At 36.4% G+C, this 23,055-nt stretch overlaps 3 protein-coding genes and 1 non-coding gene across 5 annotated transcripts; 3 read left to right on the top strand and 1 right to left on the bottom strand.

Annotated features, from left to right (window-relative positions):
- The first annotated feature begins 1 nt into the window (after position 1).
- On the top strand, positions 2 to 11,563 carry klhl15 (kelch-like family member 15). Of its 2 annotated transcripts, XM_077244501.1 has the most exons (5): positions 51 to 304; positions 3,993 to 4,074; positions 4,414 to 4,510; positions 6,508 to 7,219; positions 8,841 to 11,563. In XM_077244501.1, the coding sequence occupies exons 3-5, from the start codon at positions 4,491 to 4,493 to the stop codon at positions 9,948 to 9,950; spliced, it is 1,842 nt and encodes a 613-aa protein (XP_077100616.1). In that variant the 5' UTR covers positions 51 to 304; positions 3,993 to 4,074; positions 4,414 to 4,490; the 3' UTR covers positions 9,951 to 11,563. The 2 variants fall into 2 exon arrangements, with proteins under 2 accessions (XP_077100615.1, XP_077100616.1); XM_077244500.1 differs by lacking the exon at positions 4,414 to 4,510 and having other exon boundaries at positions 2 to 304.
- A 1,293-nt stretch (positions 11,564 to 12,856) lies between these two features.
- On the top strand, positions 12,857 to 12,930 carry trnat-agu (transfer RNA threonine (anticodon AGU)). Its single transcript has one exon. It is a non-coding gene; the product is annotated as a tRNA-Thr (tRNA).
- Positions 12,931 to 14,063: 1,133 nt separating this feature from the next.
- On the top strand, positions 14,064 to 17,500 carry cmbl (carboxymethylenebutenolidase homolog (Pseudomonas)). Its single transcript, XM_077244506.1, has 6 exons — positions 14,064 to 14,293; positions 15,201 to 15,412; positions 15,483 to 15,590; positions 15,676 to 15,818; positions 15,922 to 16,013; positions 16,386 to 17,500. The coding sequence occupies exons 2-6, from the start codon at positions 15,201 to 15,203 to the stop codon at positions 16,563 to 16,565; spliced, it is 735 nt and encodes a 244-aa protein (XP_077100621.1). The 5' UTR covers positions 14,064 to 14,293; the 3' UTR covers positions 16,566 to 17,500.
- On the bottom strand, positions 16,076 to 22,934 carry cct5 (chaperonin containing TCP1, subunit 5 (epsilon)). Its single transcript, XM_077244502.1, has 11 exons — positions 22,519 to 22,934; positions 22,010 to 22,070; positions 21,762 to 21,926; positions 20,396 to 20,594; positions 20,103 to 20,295; positions 19,863 to 20,012; positions 19,274 to 19,393; positions 18,163 to 18,348; positions 17,911 to 18,048; positions 17,652 to 17,832; positions 16,076 to 17,021 (listed from the first exon to the last, which is right to left on the bottom strand). The coding sequence occupies exons 1-11, from the start codon at positions 22,621 to 22,623 to the stop codon at positions 16,894 to 16,896; spliced, it is 1,626 nt and encodes a 541-aa protein (XP_077100617.1). The 5' UTR covers positions 22,624 to 22,934; the 3' UTR covers positions 16,076 to 16,893.
- Between the last annotated feature and the right edge of the window lie 121 nt (positions 22,935 to 23,055).

Here is a 23,055-nt window from a genome sequence, read left to right as displayed (position 1 = left end):
GAAAATATTGACACAAACTCCAATATTTCCGTCCGACCGACAAATGATCGGGAAATGACGTCAGTGCAGACAATAATATGGCGTCTGTGAACGCAGTGGAGGCTATAGACAAACAACATTTAGCAATTCAGGCCAAATAACACTGGTTTATTGTCACTTAAAGACGCCAATGGACAGCATATTTCAGTCGATAATGAGATTTCATATTTAATTTCCCTGGTCTTTGTCTAAAAGGAGCACTCCATGTCCGAAGGACCTCGGGCTCCCTGGTCGAAGCGGGGTTGCGTGGAATCGCATCGCCGAGGTAAAACCCTGCTGGAATTGTTTCATTTTACACACGCAACGTTTTCCTGCTTATTAATTTGTCGTTTTATCTTAAAACATCAGAATTGTTTAATATGTCGTGGGCTGACATTCGTTGGGACGTGTCAGCGGTAATTACTGGCTGTGCCTCAGATATTGACCCAGTGAGCTCCCTAGATAGGCAGCATGTTTGGGAATCATATGCATGTAAAGCCACTCAGTGACTATCACTAGATTGACAGATCATTAAGGTTTCAAGACACCGTTAGTGTTTGTATCCAATCGTTTTCAGATAACTTTTAATCTTATTTTAGAATCAAAACAACTGAAATCAAAACATGTCATGCAGAATTCATAATACATGCTTTTCTGTGAATCAGCCAAGCGTTGTTTTTGTATCTCGTTTACTGAGGATCTGAACACGAGGTCATTGAAGTTGAAAGGATATAAAACCATGTTGAATGTAATTTAAGATTGAACACTGATAAAACAGGCCCATTTGTCATTAAGTTAAGGTGACTGTAAACATTCATTATTTACTAGGACACATTTCCCCCTAAAAACTGAGAAGTTTACCACAGTGACAGTCAAAACAAGGTAAATTAATAAAAAACAAATTTATAAATGAAAACGGTATAAATCAGGTGTCTCCAACCTTTTTTCATTTGAGAGCTTCTTTTTAAAATTGAAAGTGGCATAGAGCTAATGTTATACTTAAATCTCTTAAATAATGTATCTTATTTCTTATTAACAACATTCCAATCTGTTTTACACCTGAAAGAGCAATTAATGTCAGAGAAAAGTAAGTGTGATTATACGTGTTTGAGACCCCAGGGCTGGTATTGTATAAATGTAGGCCTAAATTAAAACCCAGAGGCATCCTAGTGGTTACTGGAAAAGGGATTGATTGTTGTATCATATGACACACAGATGTCTCATTGGAGTTTGATAGCTACCTTTCGGCTATATTTGATAAAAAAAATACAGTAAAAACTGTACTATTGGGAAATATTTTAACTGTTTTCTGTTTTAGTATATCCTAAAATGTAATTTATTCCTGTGGTGACTGCTAAATTTTCAGCATCATTACTCCAATCTTCAGTGTCACATGATCCTTCAGAAATCATTCTAATATGCTGATTTGGTGCTCAAGTAAAATTTCTTATTAATAACTGTAGAGATGTTCCGATGTATCGGCCGTCAATATTAATCAGACGTTTTTTGATCAGTTTAAAACCATCGGCTATAGCATGGAAAAGGCTGATATAACAAACTGATGGTCTATTAATTAACTGCATGAAGGCACTGAGTTGCATATTGTCTGTTGCATAATCCAACGTTTTTCTCTTGGTAAAAAAATTTAATACTTGCTAAAACAAAATGAAATCTGTACAAAATACAGCAGGGCTCAACAATAAGGACAGTTTCGGGGCCAACGTGAACGACGATTGACGAAACTGTCACTGTCCCGATCAGGCCAGTTTTTTCTTCACAAAAGTATGTTCTTTGCACGTGTTTTAAACTTAAATATTTAAATATTCAAGTGCAAGAAGATGCCAAGGAGAGCTCAAATCTACCAAAGTCCCTTTTAAGGCAAGTCATTTCACTCGGCGGCCATCTTTGAAACTCCTCTTGGGCAGCTATTTCAGTCATGCAATCTATTTGAATAGGGAAATTCTCCAAAGCTGTTCAAGCTTATAATTAAATTTGAAATCACCAATGAAATCTAACAACAATTGTGTCATGAATGTGGTCTCTTATGTTAAAATAACGTTAAAAAAAACCCCACGTATTTTTCAGGCTGGACCAGCCAATGCGCTTAAGCGTGTCTCAGTACACTGACTGTTTCTATAGCAACTGGAGCGTCTAACGGCAGCTGCAGTGACACGATGACTTTATCATTTAGTGAACAGGCTATTTATTTAGAAGGCGAGATTTATTTAATTTTTCCCATTCATAGTAATATAAATGCACTGTCTTTCTATATATAAAGTCTTTGATTCTACTCACTGAGTGAGAAGTTTAATGAGCGGAAATCTAAAGCACGCGCCCGGAAAGCAGCGTTTTAGACAGCGCGCAAATACTGAATTGAGTTCTTTCACTTTTTCTAATTCACACAGAATTATTTTAAAATGGCCATTTTAGTGAACATCCTAGTAAACATTGTCAGTTGTCTTAAATGAATATTGAGAAATAAAATGCTTGTGTACCAGAATGAGTCTGTGCAGATCTTAAAGTGACAGCAGCTTAATATTCCTGCTGCGCTGCTGTCTCTGTTTTAATATTAATCAAACAACAAAAGACAAAAAACACTACTCTTGCCTAAATAACTTTTTTAACTTTAATAAGGATTAATGTAGGCCCATGTTTAATTTATACAAGAATATATTTGACATTTGATTTACTTTATTTTTGTAACTGTAAACTATTGTTAGACCTGAAAAGTAGTTTATTTCATATGCATCTTTTTTCTGTTTTATTTATGCTGGTCTGTTGAATTTTAAATAGATCCATCCAATCCATGTTCAATAGAAATTATTTGAATAATTTCTTGAAATTAGAAATTATTTGATGCAGCAATAAACTAGCTAGTATACATTAATGCATGCTTTTTTGAACTTTGCTAATTTAAAACATGATCGAAACACTAATCTATTTTAATGGCAAATGTTCAGATAAGAGAGCAAGCGGCAAATATCGCTATCGCAATCAGCCAATAGTTGTTTGTTCAAATCGATATTGGTCAAAAAAATTATAATTCCTGTCTTTGCATCACTATTTAATTATCAGTTTTGAAAACAGTGCTGCTTTTTGTGGAAACGTGATAACTATTTTTCACAATTCTTTAATTAGAAATGATTTATTTGAAATAGAGCTTTTTTGTCACATTATAAATGTCTTTATTATCAATTTTGATCTGTTCTGTGTCTTTTCTGAATAAAAGTATTAATTTATATTATAATAATATAATTAAAATAATCGTATTTAGCTCAAACTTTTGAACGGTAGTAATTTTAAAATTATATTTGAACAAATTCTGGGAAATTCCAAATTTTGTGGCCAAATGGATGCAGTTTGTTTTGAATAGGACATTATTTTTCTTTCGTCTGATCTGTCGACTGACTGCATGTGAATGTTACTTACACTGTCTAATACATCAGTCCCTCACATTACATATAGGCACTTACTCAGCGGTAAGAATAATAATCAGATGTTGCTCAATTTAGTAATAATTACTAATTAACAATGGTTACATTAAAGCAATAAGCCATGTCAAGTCATAGTTTACACTTAGTTATTTTCTATAAATAATTAAGGGGGCGTTGTTGAGCACGTATCGGAGCTGCTCTAAATTCACTGTAAATTCACTTTTATAAATTGGTTATTCTACATAACTTACAAGGTTTCATAAAATAAACACACAGACACAAAAATGTAATGCTGTTGATAAAACATTATTCTATGTAGTTCTTCAGAAGCGGAACGGCCATCTTGCCAAGCAGTGGCGCAGTAATACTGTTGTAATGTGGTTTGTAGAGTCATTTAAATCGGTTTCGAACGCAGCTCAGCCAATCACAATCAAGGACTGGAACTATCTGTTTTATAAGTAATAACACAGTAATGAAAAAATATCAACTTTCATTCATAATCTGTCTATTTTCCATCATCTGGATGTCATCTCTTTTTAGAGCAGGGCAAGTACAAGCAGAGGAAATGTGAACGTCCCTTCATCGCTGTGAAGCCGACAGTTGGCCAGGAGGCCTCTAAAAGGTAAGTTACAAAGTCATCACCCTCTGCTTTTCTCCAAGCCACCTTACCAGTTAAGGATACAGTGTCTTTAAGTGTTTCTCACCTCATTTTTATCATTATAATAATGATTAAACTATACAAGGCTTCTGTTTTGCACAATTATGGTCCATTTTCAATGTGAAAGCAGGGATATTTTGTCAAAAGTATTCTGTCATCTTCTACCTCCATTTATGCCTCAAGTAATTGTCTCCTGTTTGCACACAGTTGGACGTTCAGTTGTTGGTGCATCTTTAGCATTTCAGTCTGTTGGTGATTTTCTCGTAATTTTAATGATTGGGGCTTGTTCGGTTTGTCATTTAGGTGAATATCTTCCGAATTTAATTTCCTACGGACACAGAGGTACTGTCCTCTGATTGGCTCGGACACCCCCCTGTGACATGCCCGTGGCCAATCAGAGGTGAGTGTGCTGTGTGTGTTTGTGTGCAGTAGAGGGGGAGTGTGTGGGGGAGCTTTGAGAGAGTTTGGCTTTCAGCAGCAAAAACTGAAGTGCTGCTGAGGTGTGAAAGTTCTTGAAGTCCTTCCAGAGGCTTCATTAAAGTCTGGCATGGTTTTATACCATCTATTATTCACTAAACTACAAATAGTTCTGAAGATTTGGCTGATGAAGAACTTGAGGAATTGCTGTTTAGTTCAACAAGCACTTAATTAAAGATTTGCATAATTTTATCTTGTATTAAATGGATAGTTTAATAGATAGTTTAAAGATTTAAGCAGCTGCTCAAAAGTTTAGGGTTGGTAAGATTTTTAAAATGAAAATCTCTTATGCTCACCTGCATTTATTTGATTAAAATTACTATAAAAACAGTTATTTAAAGCTGCAGTCCGTAACTTTTTTGGGTTCATAATTATACAAAATAAATTTGAGCAAGTACATAACTAACCAGTGTTCAAAACTATCTGCTTGCCGTAGCTTGATTCAAAACGGCAAGCTTGTAATAATGTTTTTAATTACAGTGGTACCGGTGGATTTCCGGGGGAAATTCGAGCATGTCTTTGCGTCATTACGTCACTTCTGTACACATAAAGAAGGTGTCTCGGCTAGTAGGCTATATTGCGTGAGGATGTTGGAGGTAGAGATTTATATCCTTTTCTCACAGCACTTGATATAATTAAACTTATCAATTTGATGGCGGATCCAGAAAGGTTCAAACGACAATCACCAGTGACAACTGGAGATTCATCCGTTGTAAAATTCGGAGTGGCTACAGAAAAAAGAGACTGCAACCGGGCCCATGCGAAAACAAGGATAAATATCGGAAGGACTACATTAAATGTAGTCACGCAATGCTGATGTTGTTAACATTAACAATTTGAGAACAAAGTATAATTTGCACGGTTTGACGTGATATGATAAGCGATCGTTAATCCGTGCGATTTACTGCAATGCTTTTTTCCCTTATTTGGTCAGAACAAAAGTGAATGTGACATTTTCCGGTGAAAATTCTTATGTTGATCATATTTCCAAAAAGTAGAATCTGTAATTCCGAATGACAGTATCCACACCGGCGCGGTGACTGACAGCCACACATTCTCCTCAAAACATCCGCGCTGTGCCGTGCCGAGGCACAACCCACGTAAAGTTGATAATTCCGCAAATAACTGCTATTGCAGATTTCGAACAGAGATGGCGACAAAGAAGAAAAGCTACGGACTGCAGCTATAAAATAACTGTTTTCTATTTTATTGTATTTTTTTAAATATTCCTGTAATGACAAAGCTGTATTTTCAGCGTCATTACTCCAGTCTTCAGTGTCCCATGATCCTTCAGAAATCATTTTAATATGCTGATTTGGTACTCAAGAAACATTTCTTATTAGTATCAATGTTAAAATAAGTTGTGCTGCTTAATATTTTTGTGGAAACTGACACATTACAACACATTTTTGAGCATTCTTTGATAAATGTACAAAACAATGGAATTCACTTGAAATAGAAATCTTTTGTCAATGTTATAAATGTCATTGCTGTCAATTTTGATCAATTTAATGTGTGCTTGCTGAATAAAAGTGTTAATTTATTTTTCTTTTTATATGTTATTGACCCCAAAACACAGTCATTCCAAACCTTTGACTTTTTTCCTTCTGTTTTTGTCTATGTAAAGAAATGTGGTCCGAAACAATGAAATATCTTCTTTTGTGTTCCACGGGGTCAGTAATTGATAACAGAAAATGTATTTTGGGTGAACTATCCTTTTAACAGGCCTTTACCATTGTGTTGATTAATATTGAACTCTGAGACGAGACTTATGTCTATAAAATACTTGAGAGAAAATGGTAAATGTCTGTCTCTTCATCACAGTTATGGTCCTCCCAACCTTGCAGAGACGACCAGCTAAATTGGGACATATCGACTTGCCTTGACGTGTCATTTATAAGCTTGTTTGTGTCTCTGCAGGTGCCTAATGGCGGGGGAGGTGGAGGTGTACCTTTCCCAAGTGCACGATGGCAGCGTGTCGTCAGGCTTCCGAGCCTTGTATGAGGAGCGACTGCTGCTCGATGTCACTCTTCTCATCGAGGAGCACCACTTCCAGGCGCACAAGGCTCTGTTAGCGACGCAAAGCGACTATTTCCGGGTCATGTTCACGGCTGATATGCGGGAACGTGACCAGGATAAGATTCACATGAAGGGGTTGACGGCAGCCGGGTTTGGTCACGTCCTTCGCTTCATGTATTATGGTTCATTAGAGTTAAGTATGATCACGGTGCAAGAGATCCTGCAGGCTGCCATGTACGTGCAACTCACAGAGGCTGTAGAGTTCTGCTGCTCCTTCCTACTGGCCAAGATCTGCTTAGAGAATTGTGCTGAGGTCATGCGCTTGCTGGAAGACTTCAGTGTCGGCGTGGAAGGTGTGCAGGAGCAGCTTGATGCGTTTCTGCTGGAGAACTTTGTGCCCCTGATGGCGCGACCGGACTTCCTGTCCTATTTGAGCTTGGAGAAGTTGATGGCCTATCTGGATAGTGACCAGCTGAGTCGATTTCCGGAAATTGAGCTGTATGAGGCGGTGCAGGCTTGGCTGAGACATGACCGGCGACGATGGAGACATACGGATGCGGTGGTGCAGAACCTGCGCTTTTGCCTCATGACTCCTGCCAATATCTTTGAGAAGGTAACAATGCTTCCTTGTTTTTTATGTGTTTAGGGGTCAGTGAAAAGTAAGAAAAAGGAAAAATACATTTGAAAATCTAATTCATGAATATAATGAACTTGACACTATACCACATGACACTTTACAACCTAAATGTACTTGTCGTAAATTTTGCAGTTTTTTTAAGAGACATATTATGAAGATCTACAGAGGTCCGCTCTATGATATAATTTCCTGTTTTGTTTAATTCTGTATGACTTTTTGTTTGACGAACAGAACTTTTTTAAATTGTAATGCACAGTAAGCTTATACATAATACTTTTTTGTATATTTTTACATTTTCTTTACAAAAAATGGAAACATATTTTATTAGATTGTCCTGCACTTAATCCAAGCAGAATGCTCTTTTATGAAGTTACTTCACTTAAGGACATATTTAATAAGATTATGCCTGAAACGGTTTTGGATTTTTTATCATTAATTTAAAGAATCTTGTATAATATGACTTGCTGTTTTTGTATTTGTTTTTATTGTGTTTAAATTATATTTGTATTTTTGTCATTTAATTTTTGCATTGAAAATAGCTTTGAATGCTGACATGGCATTAAATAAAATAATCTGAATCTTTACAAAAATGGCATTAAATTGCATTATAAACATGATGCAAATCATTTTACACTACCGTTCACAAATTTGGGGTCAGTAAAAAATAAAAATATATATATATGTATGTATATATGTGTGTGTGTGTGTGTGTGTGTGTGTGTGTGTGTGTGTGTGTGTGTGTGTGTGTGTGTGTGTGTTTCTATTCATCAAAGAATCCTGGAATAAAAGTATTACGGTTTCCACAAACATTTTAATCAGAGCAAGATTAATAATAAGAATAAGAAATGTTTTTTGAACTCCCAAATCAGCATATTAGAATGATTTCTGAAGGATCATGTGACACTGAGGACTGGAGTAATGATTCTGAAAATACAGTTTTGCACACAGGAATAAATTAGATTTTAAAATCTATTCAAATAGAAAACAATTATTTTAGTTTATATTGATATGTCACAATATTACTGTTTTTATTGTATTTTTGATTGCATAAATTCAGCTTTAGTACGCAAAAGAGCTTTCAAAAACATTTTTAAAAATCTTAATGACACCAAACTTTTGAACGATAGTAGGGATGAACCGATATGAAAATATTGGCCGATACCGATCACTTGTTATATTTGAAAGCCAATAACCGATATATTGGCCGATAAATCTAAATCCAAATTATTATTCTTATTTTGTTTAAATTATGTAGCCAATATGACAGCTGAGCCTTTATGACAGCACATGTTCCACTTAACTGCATTTTCCTTTTTTGAAGTGATTCCAATCATATTTCAAGCAATTTAAAACCATCATAGCGAACAGTACACATCTGAAGTGTCTGAGCTGAAGGAAATAATTTATTATATATCTGCTTTAATATGTCAGTCAAATTTTCTTGTCGGACCGATAACATTAAAAATGAACATATATCGGCCGATGCCTATATGGTGGCCGATATATCGTGCATCCCTAACCGGTAGTGTATGTATGACTTGTATGTTGGAAGTTTCCTGTCATTGACCCTTATGTGTTTTTTTTAATCCTTGCATAGGTAAAGACATCAGAGTTCTACCGTTATTCCCGCCAACTAAGACTAGAAGTAGACCAGGCGCTCAGCTACTTCCATCAGGTGAACGAACAACCGCTGGCAGAAACCAAGTCCAACCGCATCAGATCCGTGAGACCCCAGACTGCTGTATTCCGTGGAATGATTGGCCACAGCATGGTCAATAGTAAGATCCTCCTCCTGCACCGGCCCAAAGTGTGGTGGGAACTAGAAGGCCCCCAAGTACCGCTCCGCCCCGATTGCCTGGCCATCGTCAACAACTTCGCTTTCCTGTTGGGCGGTGAAGAGTTAGGCCCGGACGGAGAGTTCCACGCTTCTTCTAAGGTCTACCGCTACGATCCCAGACAGAACTCCTGGCTACGCATGGCCGACATGTCCGTTCCCAGATCGGAGTTTGCAGTCGGCGTCATCGGGAAGTATATTTATGCCGTTGCAGGCCGCACTCGCGACGAGACGTTTTATTCTACGGAGCGTTATGACATTGTTGAGGACAAGTGGGAGTTTGTAGATCCTTACCCTGTAAACAAGTACGGCCACGAAGGCACTGTGCTCAACGGGAAGCTGTATATCACTGGCGGCATCACCTCCTCTTCCACCTCAAAACAAGTGTGCGTCTTTGACCCGGGACGGGAAGGAGCGTCCGATCATCGTACGCGGCGCACGCCAATCCTCACCAACTGCTGGGAGAACAAGTCAAAAATGAACTACGCTCGCTGCTTCCATAAGATGATCTCCCACAATGGGAAGCTGTACGTCTTCGGAGGGGTGTGTGTGATACTGCGTGCCTCTTTCGAATCCCAGGGCTGCCCGTCGACAGAAGTTTATGACCCAGACACCGACGAGTGGACTATTTTGGCTTCAATGCCTATAGGACGCAGTGGGCATGGAGTGGCAGTGTTGGACAAACAGATCATGGTGCTCGGGGGACTTTGCTACAACGGTCATTACAGTGACTCTATCCTCACATTCGACCCTGAGGAGAACAAATGGAAAGAGGACGAGTATCCTAGGATGCCTTGCAAACTGGACGGACTGCAAGTGTGTAGTTTGCACTTCCCAGAATACGTTCTGGAACATGTGAGACGCTGCAGCTGAGTCTTTGTACTTTCTAGACAGTTAGGAGACAAACGTTTACAGGTGTGACAAATAATACTAATACTGTTGAAGCTTTCAAACTGTAGGCCAGTGCTTATTTAAGAAAAAAAAACTTTTTAGGCTTTCATTGTAGAAAGGAAGGTTTGTTATTTGTTCTAAGCATTGGCGTTCTCATAAAAATCCGATACAGATGACCTTTTTGCTCATACGTCTGACTCATTGCACTGTAATCATCCTGTAGAGCACATAATACTCTTCATGTTTCACCACATTGTCTTCTCTGTGACGTTCTTTTATATGCCTTCATTCTGTTCACAGGAAGTCATGTTTTATGTGTGCTTATTCCACGACAAGTAGTCTGGTATGTCTAGGAGTGGTTAGAAAAATTCAAAGGAGACTAAATGAAGTAGAGGAACTCATGAAGAAATTAAAAAACTTCCCGGTCCCCTTTTTTTCTTTCACATTTACTAATCTAAGAATGCATTTGTGCTGATACTAGTGATGTTGTAGTGGATCTTGACGATAATGACTGTAATGATTGTAATCTTGACGATGACATTGACAAGCATTGCACTCGAATAAGGGCATATATTACTGCTCTACAATAACACCGGTCCTACACTGCTGACTGCACAGGGAGAAAAGGGGACAGCAGAGATTAGGGGACACGTAGTTCCTACTTCTCCGACCTTTATTAGTTGTGCTGATGCTTATTTTTAACTTATTTATTAAAATGGCAAAGCCTTGCCATGATCCAATTCATGTAATGTAAGGAACTACTTTCTATGTTTGTGTGTGTGTGTGTCTCACATTTTGTTTCACCAGCAAAGGGCTAAAGCACATATGCATCTTGTGTTTAATGTCAAAAGAAACACTAATAGCAGTTCTATGAGTTTAGGCATTCATTAGGTATTAATATCAGTTGCAGTAAAAGGGATTATTCATCAATTATTAGTCATTCCAAATCTGAATTACTTAATAATTTTTTTTTTTTAAATGTCTGGTTTTGTTTTTCTGTGCTATGAAATTCAGTGGGACACAAAACATGTTTTTGGACTCCATTGGTTTCCACTGCATGGTCAAAAACGTAATATTTTGTGTTCTACAGAAAATAAAGATTTGGAACGTCATAAATGTGAGTAAATGATGACAGAAACTTTTTTTGGTGAACTCTCCCTTTAAGCCAGACCTTGATGGTGTTTGGCAATATGTCATTTACTATTATGGACCCTATATGTGATGCTGTGTTTCCTCAGAGTTCCTGGTTGGTTTGTACTTCCTCAAACACTAACTTTGACCTTTCGTCTTTGCCGTGTGACATTTGTCATCCAAAATTCATGCTATTTTCATGTACATATAGATGCCAAACTGTGGTCTGTAAGGGTCATACTGTAATAATCAGACACAGCGGTAGATTATAACCTCGTCTTGTTATTTTTTTTCAGTAGAATAACAGACAATTATTCCACTATAATAATAATAATCCATAGCCCTGTATCTTGTTCTTGAGAGGAGTATAATCAGATTGCTAACTTGTTTACCAAAATCTGGTGGTTCACTGGTATTTGAAGACTTTGTAATTAATTTCCAGAAATAAATGTTCAAACTGTTCAGCTCTCTGGGTTTTCTAATTGAATTCAATCACCTGCTGTGCTGATGTTTAAGTTTAACGTGTATTTAAGACGTTGTCTTCTCTAGATATCAGCATCTTATCCTGTGGGTTTATCCCTGTAAGAGGATCCATCGGCAGGGTGTGTGCTGCAATCCTAAGCCGGTTCTTCAGCTCGTGTGTCGCCATGTCTGACAGAATTGTGCGCTATATTGAGAAAAATGCAGCTCTGCAATGAGCCTGCAGCTCAAAAAGCATGGTGCTTGCAATGCCACGGTCATGGGTTCGATTCCCATGGAATACATGAACTGATAAAAAGGTATACTCTCAATTCAATATAAGTCGCTTTGGATAGTTAAAAGAGACTTAATGCATTTGGCAGACAGTGGTATTTTTGGTCATGTGGCCAGATGTCTCACTGTACTTTTTAAGTAGGTCTACTCTTTAAAGATAAATTAGGACCATAGTGCTTTGCAGTGACTGGATTGGATTAATATTGAAGCTTTTTTGGTTTGTAGAATAAAGCCACATGTTCAATATTCTTCTTTCCAACAATAAACAGCAATTCTCCATAATTAGAATAATTTTAATCCAGAATATTCATTTTGCCAGAATGAAAGAGACTTTTTTCTAAATAATAGTGTTTTGTCCTCAAGAAGTGTTTTTTTGTGTGGCCTATTTTTCATTGCAATACTTTTCGCCTCAAGAGTAAAAAAGGGTACTTGCAACATTAATTCTCATAATTGCAACTTAAGCTCACAATTGTGACAATAACATTGTAATGTCAGATATCACTGTCGCAGCGTAATGTCTTGTAATTGTGACTTTACATTTTACAATTTCGTTTTTTTTTTGTAGGAGGAAATCGTCCATAAAATTCTAAAAACTTTATTCAGCTCAATTGAACTGAATCCTGGGATCTTGTTGGACTTGGTTGAGACCCATCGTTTTTTCACGTTCGACGGTGAATTGATCTGAAACATTTGAATTTTATTTTTCTTTGATGCATTCAACACTTTTTTGCAATACAATGGCCGCACAGGATAACTGAACTGTAAAAGCCGTAAGATAAAGTTTCTAAATTAATTTGACAATTTGCGTTGGTTGTGTCAGGACATTAAACATCGGTGAGATAAAAGTTATGTTTCGGCTCTTTTGGCTATTACAGACACGATAAATATGATTTATTTGGTAATTAACTACAATGTTGCACAAAAAAAAAGAATAAATCCTGAAAGCTACATAGCAATCGGTTTCAGTTTACGAAAAAATCCTGGATTGTGCTGCTCGCGCACGTGGCGCCGTGGCTTAGATGGTTAAAGCGCCTGTCTAGTAAACAGGAGATCCTGGGTTCGAATCCCAGCGGTGCCTTTTGAGTGCACTTTGTTCACACGTAACGTAAGGAATATAGCCTAAGCCTTTACTATTGCACTCTACTAATATTATTGATTATTAGTACTTTATTCAATATTTCTCAGGATATTCCTATATAACTTCGAATATATAACTTCTGTTTAGGCACTTGCTTCCATAACATAGCCTACCTGTATATCTCAGGCCTTTTATTGGCTTGTCTGCAAAATCCAAAGGGTCAAACAATGATTTAACACAAATCAATTCATAAAACAGCAACAATGGTAACAAACAAAAATATTATACCACTGTTTTAAAAACAATTTAATCAGTCAATTAATAGCTTCAATAAGGTATTTTTATTTTTATTTATTTTTATTATTAAACCATTGTATTATATTAAATATAATAGTATAATATGATTATTAAAAAGTTATCTACCCTTATTGTGTCGTTTACCCTTACCCCATATATGAATCTGAATGAATGGTAAACTTCACAAAAAACGGTTACAGTATGCCCTCTGGTGGCAAGCTAACAATATAGACGTTGTTTCACTTATAATGTAGTTATGCATGCAACTGAGATAATACATCAAATATTTGAACTTTAGAAATTAATTTGTCATACCACAGGGCAATTGAAGTGAGATTAATAGTCATGAAAAACTAAAGAAAAGCAGTCAGCATCTAAACACTACATTCTTATGATGCAACGGCTTAGATATAATAACAAATCCGGTCAAAGAGAAAAATCAATTATAACCTCTATGATTGATTCCACTGGGAAGAATGCACAATCATAAGGGGAAATAAAACAGATTTTTCAACTATTTTATTGCGATTTATTCTTAAAAAATAACCCATTTAACAGATCTAGCCTATATAGATTTTTAGATAAAATAAATCTTCCAAGCTTAACAAAAGAACAAGCAGACTATTTAGAGTTACCTTTAACTTTATCAGAACTATGCATTAATAAAAATACCAAATTATAAAACAACAGGGCCAGATGGGTTTCCTGTGGTAGAATTTATTAAAATCCGTTACAATTTCTTATTAGATGGACATGCTTTCTGTTTGTTGTGGGGACAGGAATTGACCCGGAACTATGTCCTCGGTGCACGAATCGATACGCAATAAATATAATATAACACTTTAAAGTATACCCATCCATACTTTCAACTGACATTATTTTGCTAACTCATTATGAACAAAGTACAAAGACGCGAGCGCGTTATCTAAATAGTGGGCGTTGCTTAAAGGGACAAACACTGAATTCTGCAGTCTGTGTTCATCGATATAAGGAATCAGATTTTAACTTTTCATGAATCGTTTCCTCACAGATAAATAAATTCGAGGTTTCTCGGTTCAGCGGTGCGGTAAGTGCATTTCAAAATCTAAAGCATAAACCATCGTTGAATGCGGCCTGTGTTTTAAAGTGCTGTATTCACGTCATTCATTCACGGCGCATTTCGGTAGCCTTAGTTCCAAAACTATATTCACCTATTTTATAACGTAACATTTGTTGCCAAATTGTTTTGAAAGTCTAAAAAGATGTGTTGATTTATTTTGCACGGAGTTGTCGACTGTAAAATAAAGTGCAAACTGTTTAATTCCGTGTTGTTTACATCAAACGTAAGCATGCCCGTTTGACATTTTTTTGGGAACTAAATAATAACGCTCTAGAAATGTTCTCTGTGAGGTTTTGGAACCAAAAACAAAGGAAATACTAAACATTACTAGCCAGAACGTTGCAAAGTTTTTTAGGATATATTGTATAACCAAAAACGTGCGTTAACGTTCTGGGAACCAGACATGGTGGTTAGCTGGGTAATTACAGTTTGCTCATCTGTAAGATTTTATCTTTGTCAAAGATCCACAAAAGGAAACAAATAAACATGAAATAATACAAATACAGTTACCATATTTGGTATAGGCTAGATAATATCTGGGCATATTATTAATGTAGCCTAGCCTGTAGATTGCTCCATCTCATAAAAATCACAATCACAGGAAAGTAAACATAATGCACAATTGTTTATCACTTAATAGATCACAGTATAAAGAAAAAAAGAGTTAAATCAAGTAAATGTGACGATATTCTGTGTTTATCATTTATTTTTATTTTTTCCATCACAATTGCATGTTAGATTAAAAATATTACTTTATTGTTTGAAATAGAATAACCAACATACTGTGACAAACAGTTAGTTTCGAGGAATGAAATACATTGCTTGGAAATTTGGGATTGAATAGGTTCATACCCTGTTTTTCTTTTGTGAACAGATGGCAAACGAAGCAAAACCATGTCCTTGTGATATCGGGGATACGATTGAATATGGAGGTCTTGGAGAGGAAGTTCAAATCGAGCACATTAAAGCTTATGTGGTGAAGCCTCAAGCATCAGAAAAGGCCATTATTGTAATTCAAGATATTTATGGATGGCAGCTTCCAAACACCAGATACATGGCGGACATGCTCTCAGCCAATGGATACATGTAAATGTTTTCTGTTATAAATATTAAAATTGTTCAGATATCCCTGTTCTTGATTATTTTGCATTTGCAGTGCTATATGCCCAGATTTCTTTGTTGGAAAAGAGGCGTGGAGCCCATCTCACGACTGGTCAACATTTCAGCAGTGGCTTGACGACAAAAAACCTACAGACATCAAAAAGTACAAGTTCAATGAACTAAATGCTCTTATATGATGCACTTGACCATGCCTTCAAAGGAAAGACTAAACAATCTTGTTTTCCCAGGGAAGTGGATGTTGTATTGAGGTACCTGAAGGAGCAGTGTGGTGCAAAGCATATAGGTGTTGTGGGTTTCTGTTGGGGTGGTGTTGCGACACACTACATTGCACTTCAGTATCAAGAAATTAAAGCTGGCGTCTCAGTCTATGGTAATGTATTGTTCCCTCTATATGAACAGTCTAGGATACAGAAAGTATGTCAATATGCTGTCTGCAATCCTAGCAACTATATATATACTTTCATTTAACCCAGGTATCGTTAGAGAGCGGGAAGACAGGTTTGACCTCAAGAGTCCAACCCTCTTCATATTTGCAGAAAATGATGCAGTCATACCTCTTGATCAGGTAAGCTGAGGTCATTTTAATATATTCTTAAAGAAATTTTCAACATTGACAATAAGAAGAAATTTATATTCCATCATAGTTCTGATTTATTGCTGCCTCAATCAGGATGTGACATGGAAAACGAGCTTTATTCGATTTGCACCAAACAGCTCAATTTAAGTATAATCAGATCACAGTTCCCTTTTAAAATTATCTTTGAGTATTCAGTCAATACAGATTTATTTGCATTTCATCTCTTAAGAATGAGGAACAATAAATGGGGGTAAATGTATTATGAACTCACTGGATTTATAAATTAACCCATTTCAGGGCCATAAACTTTGTCCAAACAATCATTTAATGATGTTTATTGTTCTCTAACTTTTAACCAAGGTGACCACACTAGAGACAAGACTGAAGGAAAAGTGCACTGCTGACTTCCAAGTGAAAATCTTCCCTAATCAGACACATGGGTTTGTCCATCGCAAGAGAGAAGACATTAACCCAGATGATAAACCCTACATCGAGGAAGCCAGGAAAGATATGATCAGCTGGTTGAAGAAGTACATGTAAACTGCAACAGGTTAAAATGACTGAGATGAAGGTTAAACATTTTCTAATCACAAAGTCTAATAATAAAAAGCAGTAAATCTGATGACATTAACTTGAAATTATTTGAAAGCTTTTGCAGTTCTGCAAGTATATTTTTAATACGGCACTTTTTTTCTTCTCAAGATTCAAAAATCTAATGTCAATGACAACCAAGAAACAAATCTGAAAAATGTTTAATGATCACTTCGGTACTACATTGAACTGCATCAAATGATAAATAACAGTACAGGTTCGACACATTCCTTTAGAAAGTGCTTGGACCGTTCATTTCAGCACAGCAGCGCGTCGCTTAGTCTTCAGGCTCGCCGGGGCCCCTGACATCATCAATCTTCAGAATCATCTTGACTACTTGAGTGGCCAGAGAAATCTGTTGTTTCTTACCAATGAGGGTCTCGATCACATGCTGTTTCTTCATGTCTGTAAAGATTTAAGTCAAATTTAAGGTCAAATATACTTTATGTATCAGTTTACAACTGAACCAATTACATATATTAAAAAAAACCTACACTACCGTTCAAAAGTTTGGGGTCAGTAAAATTTTTAAAAATGAAAATACTTTTATTCAGCAAAGATACATTAAATTGATCAAAAATGACAGTAAAGATTTTTAGAGTAAATTCATAATGCTCTTTTAAACTTTCGAATCAATGAATCCTGGGAAAAATGTATCGGATTTTGTATCATGTATTTCCACAAAAATAATAAGTGGCACAACTGTTTTCAATATTGATAAGAAATGTTTCTTGATCATCAAATCAGCATATTAGAATTATTTCTGAAGGATCATGTGACACTAAAAACTGGATAGAAAACAGTTGTTTTAAATTGTATTATTTCACAATATTACCATTTCTACTGTATTTTTTCATCAAATAAAGTCTTAATTCAAAATCTTACATAAGTCATTTCTAAATGACTTTTTTTTTTTTACTTTTGCACAAGCACTACTAATAATATAATTCTTTACTTTGTTTTTCTTAAATTTGCCTATTCGGTTGAGTACTGTAAAGAATTATATTTTAAGAAGTATATTAAAGAAGTTCATACCATTTGTTGATAAATGTAGGCAGTCAATTCCAAGTGCAGAGTTGATTTCCTTGACTTGTCGAGCTCTGACCTCTGTCATCGTCTGAATAGGGTTCAAACCACTGTTCTCGGCAAGTGCCATAGGGATGACCTCAAGAGCGTCGGCGAACGCTCTCATAGCGTACTGTTCCAGAGAGGGGCACTGGAATCCAAGCAGAGCGTTTTAGAAATATGCTTACAAAAACCTCAGAACGTAAAGTACAGATGACGCCAAAAGTACCTTATCAGCTGCCAGGTTGACCGCAAGAGCGCAGGCGATCTCTGAGGCACCTCCACCGTACACAATGCGGTTATCCTTTACAAGGTTACGGATGACGCACAGAGCATCATGAAGAGCTCTCTTAGCCTCTTCGATAATCTAAATGATTCAGATGAATAGGCAAGGGAGATTGCAAATTTGTAACCAGGATACGAAAACTAATTTAATATCTTGAGGGGGCAAAATCCCAATTTATCACTTAAAACTCTTTACCATTTTGTTCCCTCCACGGATGAAGATCGTCACAGCTCTGGAGTTCTTGCACTCTTCAATAACCAGCATTTTGTCTTTAGTGGTCCCAAAGCAAATTTCCTTCACCAACCCAGCAGCGCCCAACTTCTCCGGGGTCAGCTCGCTGAATCGGGGTACGATACGTCCTCCAGTAGCAATGGCGATGAGCTGGAAATGTTTGTATAAAGTCTCATAGTTTGTTCATACGCTCAACAGACATTAGTAACCCATCAGTAATAAAGCTGAAGACAATGTTGTGAGATACAGAAGTCTGGGGTCTGGAAGTTTTTCTTTAAAAGGTATACTTTTAATACCTAATACTGTACTATTATTTAGCAGAAGTGACTCTAAAGACATTTATGATGTTACAAAAGATTTGTTTTAAATAAATGCTGTTGTTTTGAACTTTATACTTAATGAATACTAATAATAAAAAAGAAAATCTACAAAATTACAAATGTCTACAAAAATATTAAAGTTCCTGTGAACTGGAAGTTGCGACCAACTTTACTTCAGTAATGTATTGTCAGAGTGAAATGGAATATTGAATGAGAAAAAAGGGCCTGGCTCCTTTTTTCCGCTGGGAATAGATTGGATCTAAAAAAGTAGGCGTTCCATTCAGTCTTGCTGTCATTGGATCTGGTTCGTCAGAGAAGGAAAGCCATTCCAGAGGGGAAGTACAATTTCATATTTTTATTAAAGACGACAAATTGTTTTTTTGGATTAACTTGCACAAATTAATTGTTTACCACAAGACTAGTAATGTGTGCTAACAAAGTAGATAGGGTCAATTTTGATTTCATGCTGACTTTAAGTAGCACAATTGTTTTTACCCCAATAAGAAATGTTACTGGAGAACCAAATCAGAATATTAGAATGATTTCTGAAGGATCATGTGACACTGAAGACTGGAGTAATGATGCTGAAAATTCAGCTTTGCATCACAGGAATAAAAAACATTTAAAAATGTGTTCAAAGTTATTTTACATTGTTATATTTCAGAATATTACTGTTTTTAATGCATTTTAAGTGTACCAACATACTGAGCCCAAACTTTTAAACAGTAGTGTATTGCAGTGTAGTTTTTACAAACCTCAATCTCAGGTCCACCGACCCAGCGGACGGCAGGAAGCTCATTCTGCAGGAGTAAGTGATTGGCCTCGTCATCAAATCCCCACTGGCAAATAGCAAGATTAGCCCCAGTCTCCTTGACCTTTAGAAGACATATTGGAAGAGGGAGAAAAAAAACAAAAAACCCCCAAAAACTAATTCAATTGTATGATCAGTGATACATTTATAATTAAAATCAATCTGAGGATGTAATACATCCAGAATATTGAATTTGTAGCTCTGAATAACTCTATACTGAAGAGGGCTGTCATACAGATTGAAAAAAAAATCATTATTGCTATTGTTTGCATTTTTTTTTACAATTATGTAACAAAAATGTAAAAAAATCTTAAAACAAAGAAACCGATAAGATGTCTTTAAGGCACTTTAATCTGTCAATGTAAAATAAAACTGCTATTCAATTTTATTTTATAGCTTTAGAAAAATACACTGAAATACAATATTAAATATTCATATACATATTAAATACAAATATACTGAATTAAAACATGTTTAATGTTTCTTTACTTTCTCTTTAGAAAGTACGCAAACAGAACAAGCAATTTACAGACCTGTCGAATCATTTCTGCAAACTTCTCCTTCTCATACTTCTGCAGAGCTTTATAGTCCTCCACTGAGGTCACGTCAAGCTTATGCTTGGTTTTGGGCTTGGGTGGCTCAAACGGGCAGGTGAGGATGGCGATTTTTGTGTCTTTCAGTACCTGGAGGAATATATAAAACACACTTATTAATGAAGACCGTATGCATATACATATGCAAACCAGGAATGATTATTAACAGTGAACACAAACCTTGGGCATCTGAGGGTGACTGAACTCTTTGTCCACAACGACACCTTTAATGAGCTGAGTGTCCTCTAGTTTACCACCGACCTTCCCTTCCACTTTGATGAGCTCAAAGTCGACATCCTTCCTCTCCATGTCTGCAACTGTCAGGATGGCATTGACAGCAATCTCTGCCATCTGTCTGTGGCACCGGTTGATCCTACGAACCAAAAAAAAAGTGAATACATTGATGATAATCCCTTACAATATTCTCAGTAATTAACTGTTAATTTCAAACAACTAGTAACAGACAAACTCACACTTTGGACCCTAGCGTGGTCATGGCTGTCTGAATAAGAGGCTCTGTGTTGTTGGGATCCACAGGGAAACTATCACCAATTTTGTCAAGCTCCTCGATGGCAATCTTTGCGGCCTGGTCATAACCATCGGCGATCCTGATGGGGTGAATGCCTCTGTCTAACAGCTGTTCAGCTTGTTCCAGAAGAGCTCCTGCCAAGACTACAGGGGCAAACACACACATTAGACTATAAAGCTACACTGATGAAACAAGAAACATGCTTCAAACATACTACAATATAGCACTCTTGAGATAAACTTCAACATATTACATATTTAAAGATTTAATGTATGTCTAGCTATAAGCTATATATCAAATTTTAGCTTATCTAAAAAAAAAACATCATTCAAAAGTCTAAGTTCGGTAGGACTTTTCCCCCCCAAATGTTTTTGAAAGTCGTCTCTTATTTTTACCAAGGCTGCATTTATTTGATAAATGCAGTATAAACATTACAATTGTGAAAAATAATTCATAATTTAAAATTACTATTTTCATATCTTTCAAGATGCAATTTATTTCTGTGATGGCAAAGCTGAATTTTCAGAAGCCATTACTCAAGTCACATGATCATTCTAATATGCTGGTTTGCTGCAGAAGAAACATTTCTTATTATCAACTGAAAATAGATTTCTTTAATGAATATAAAGTTTCAAAGAACATCATTTATTTGAAATGGAAGTCTTTTGTCAATGTCTTGTATATATATATTTTATAAATGTCTTTGACTGTCACTTTTGATCAATTTAATGCAACCTTGCAGAATAAAAGTATTAAAATCATCATGAAATCAAAATTGACCAAAGATTGCAGTACATTTATCTGTGAACATTTAACTGTTTATTTATTAATTATCTTTTATCAAAATAACTTGCCCTCCCTCTTGCAGTGACACCTCTTCTCTTTATTGATGCATTTACTGGCATGGGGCAACCTGTCACTCACATGACATCACAGCAATAGCAAACCACAACCATCCAATTAATTCGTGATGGACAAAATCCCACCCAACATGTTTTTTTTTTGTTCGAGAAGCCGTTTCACTCGGATATACGTCACAAATAGGGAAGAATAGACTTGGGGTGTGCAGCAGAGACAATAGTTACAATGTCAAACTTTTTTTCTATTGTCCATTTTATTCAAATAATTTTTGACATTTTAGATGAGCCCCATGTAAATGTACCAAAATATGTAATAAACAAACATGCAGTGGGAAATATGTGAAGATTGATCAATGACAAGCATTAAAAAGCCAAATTCTGCAACCCATGTGCAGATAGCTCAGGTGGTTATGTTTAGTCAGGGGAGGACTGAAAGAAACACAAACTCACCAACAACACCAGTGGTTCCATCTCCAATTTCATCATCTTGAGACTTGGAGAGTTCAACCATGAGCTTGGCAATCTGATGTTCGACATCCATCATGCTGAGAATCGTTGCACCATCATTGGTCACGGTCACCTCACCATCCCGATCCACCATCATCTTGTCAAGCCCTGTAAAGAGTATTAATCCGCATTAAGAAAACAGCAAACAATGGACCATAAAGACTAACTTACATGCAGAACCGTGGACTTACCATTTGGCCCCAGTGATGTTTTCAGGGTTCCTGCAACTGCTTTTGCTGCCATGATGTGAGACTGAAATGGACGAATAATATGCACATTACGGATTCATTCTGATACTGCATGATCTCATATTGTTCTGACAGACAGTAAGGTGCGTCACAAACAACAATACTCTTAAACGGATTCTCAAAAAGTAATAAGCACAATAAGCAGTTTGCATAAAAGTCAAGGGACAATTACAGCTATCTCGAGGATAAAAACAAATTTTCTTAATGTCTCCCTGTTTGCGCATCATGACTCAACGCAGTTAAGAGGAAGCACATGGACCATCCGCTGCTAGACATGAGGGACATCATTGATCGCATTAGACAATAGAATACGCAATAAAGGAATTCATTCTCGCCAGACTACAACCAATAAGTTTAAAACGTGAAACAGTTTGTAGTTTTCTGGATTATAGATGTGATTAAATGAACCGACAAAAAGCTTAGAGAGTCCGCTAGCCCGTTAGCTTTTGTACCTTCAGGGCTTCCAGGCCAGTCAAGCGAGATTTCTTTTCCTGGTCCTTTATGATGAGGAAAGGCCTTCCATATTCATCGAACGCAAGGGTCCCCATTGCGGACATTTTTAATCTCCACACTAGAGGAATGCACAGCTTTTTAAAATGATTTTATCTAAGGAAGTTTTATCCTCTAGCCATGCACCTCGACGCGCGGATCTGCCGGCTAGTTCTGGAAGAATCTTGGGGCGGGACGGACCAAACCAAGTGGAGGGTGTCATAGCATCAACGGCTTTTTTGGGTAAATTTTGTGAGCGTCATCGAGTCAGTAATTATATAAAATTAAAAAACACTTCAGAAAATAATTTATGAAAGAAAAAGAAAGAAACATATCTACCAAATTTTAAAATGTAAGCATTTTAATAATGGTTCATCCTACTATCGCGATAACTTCAACAAATAATGCGACTACAATCACAAATTTATATTCCATACAGATTGACTAGACACATTGAAGTTTATTATTGACTAGTATATCTTTTATTTACAAATAGTTTT

The sequence above is a fragment of the Siphateles boraxobius genome, unplaced genomic scaffold (assembly GCF_051911475.1).
Source record: "Siphateles boraxobius isolate OS27281-9 unplaced genomic scaffold, OSU_SipBor_1 26, whole genome shotgun sequence".
NCBI lineage: Eukaryota > Metazoa > Chordata > Actinopteri > Cypriniformes > Leuciscidae > Siphateles > Siphateles boraxobius.
The sequence above is the reverse complement of the archived record's forward strand: the minus strand, read 5'-3'. Positions and strand labels throughout refer to the sequence as shown.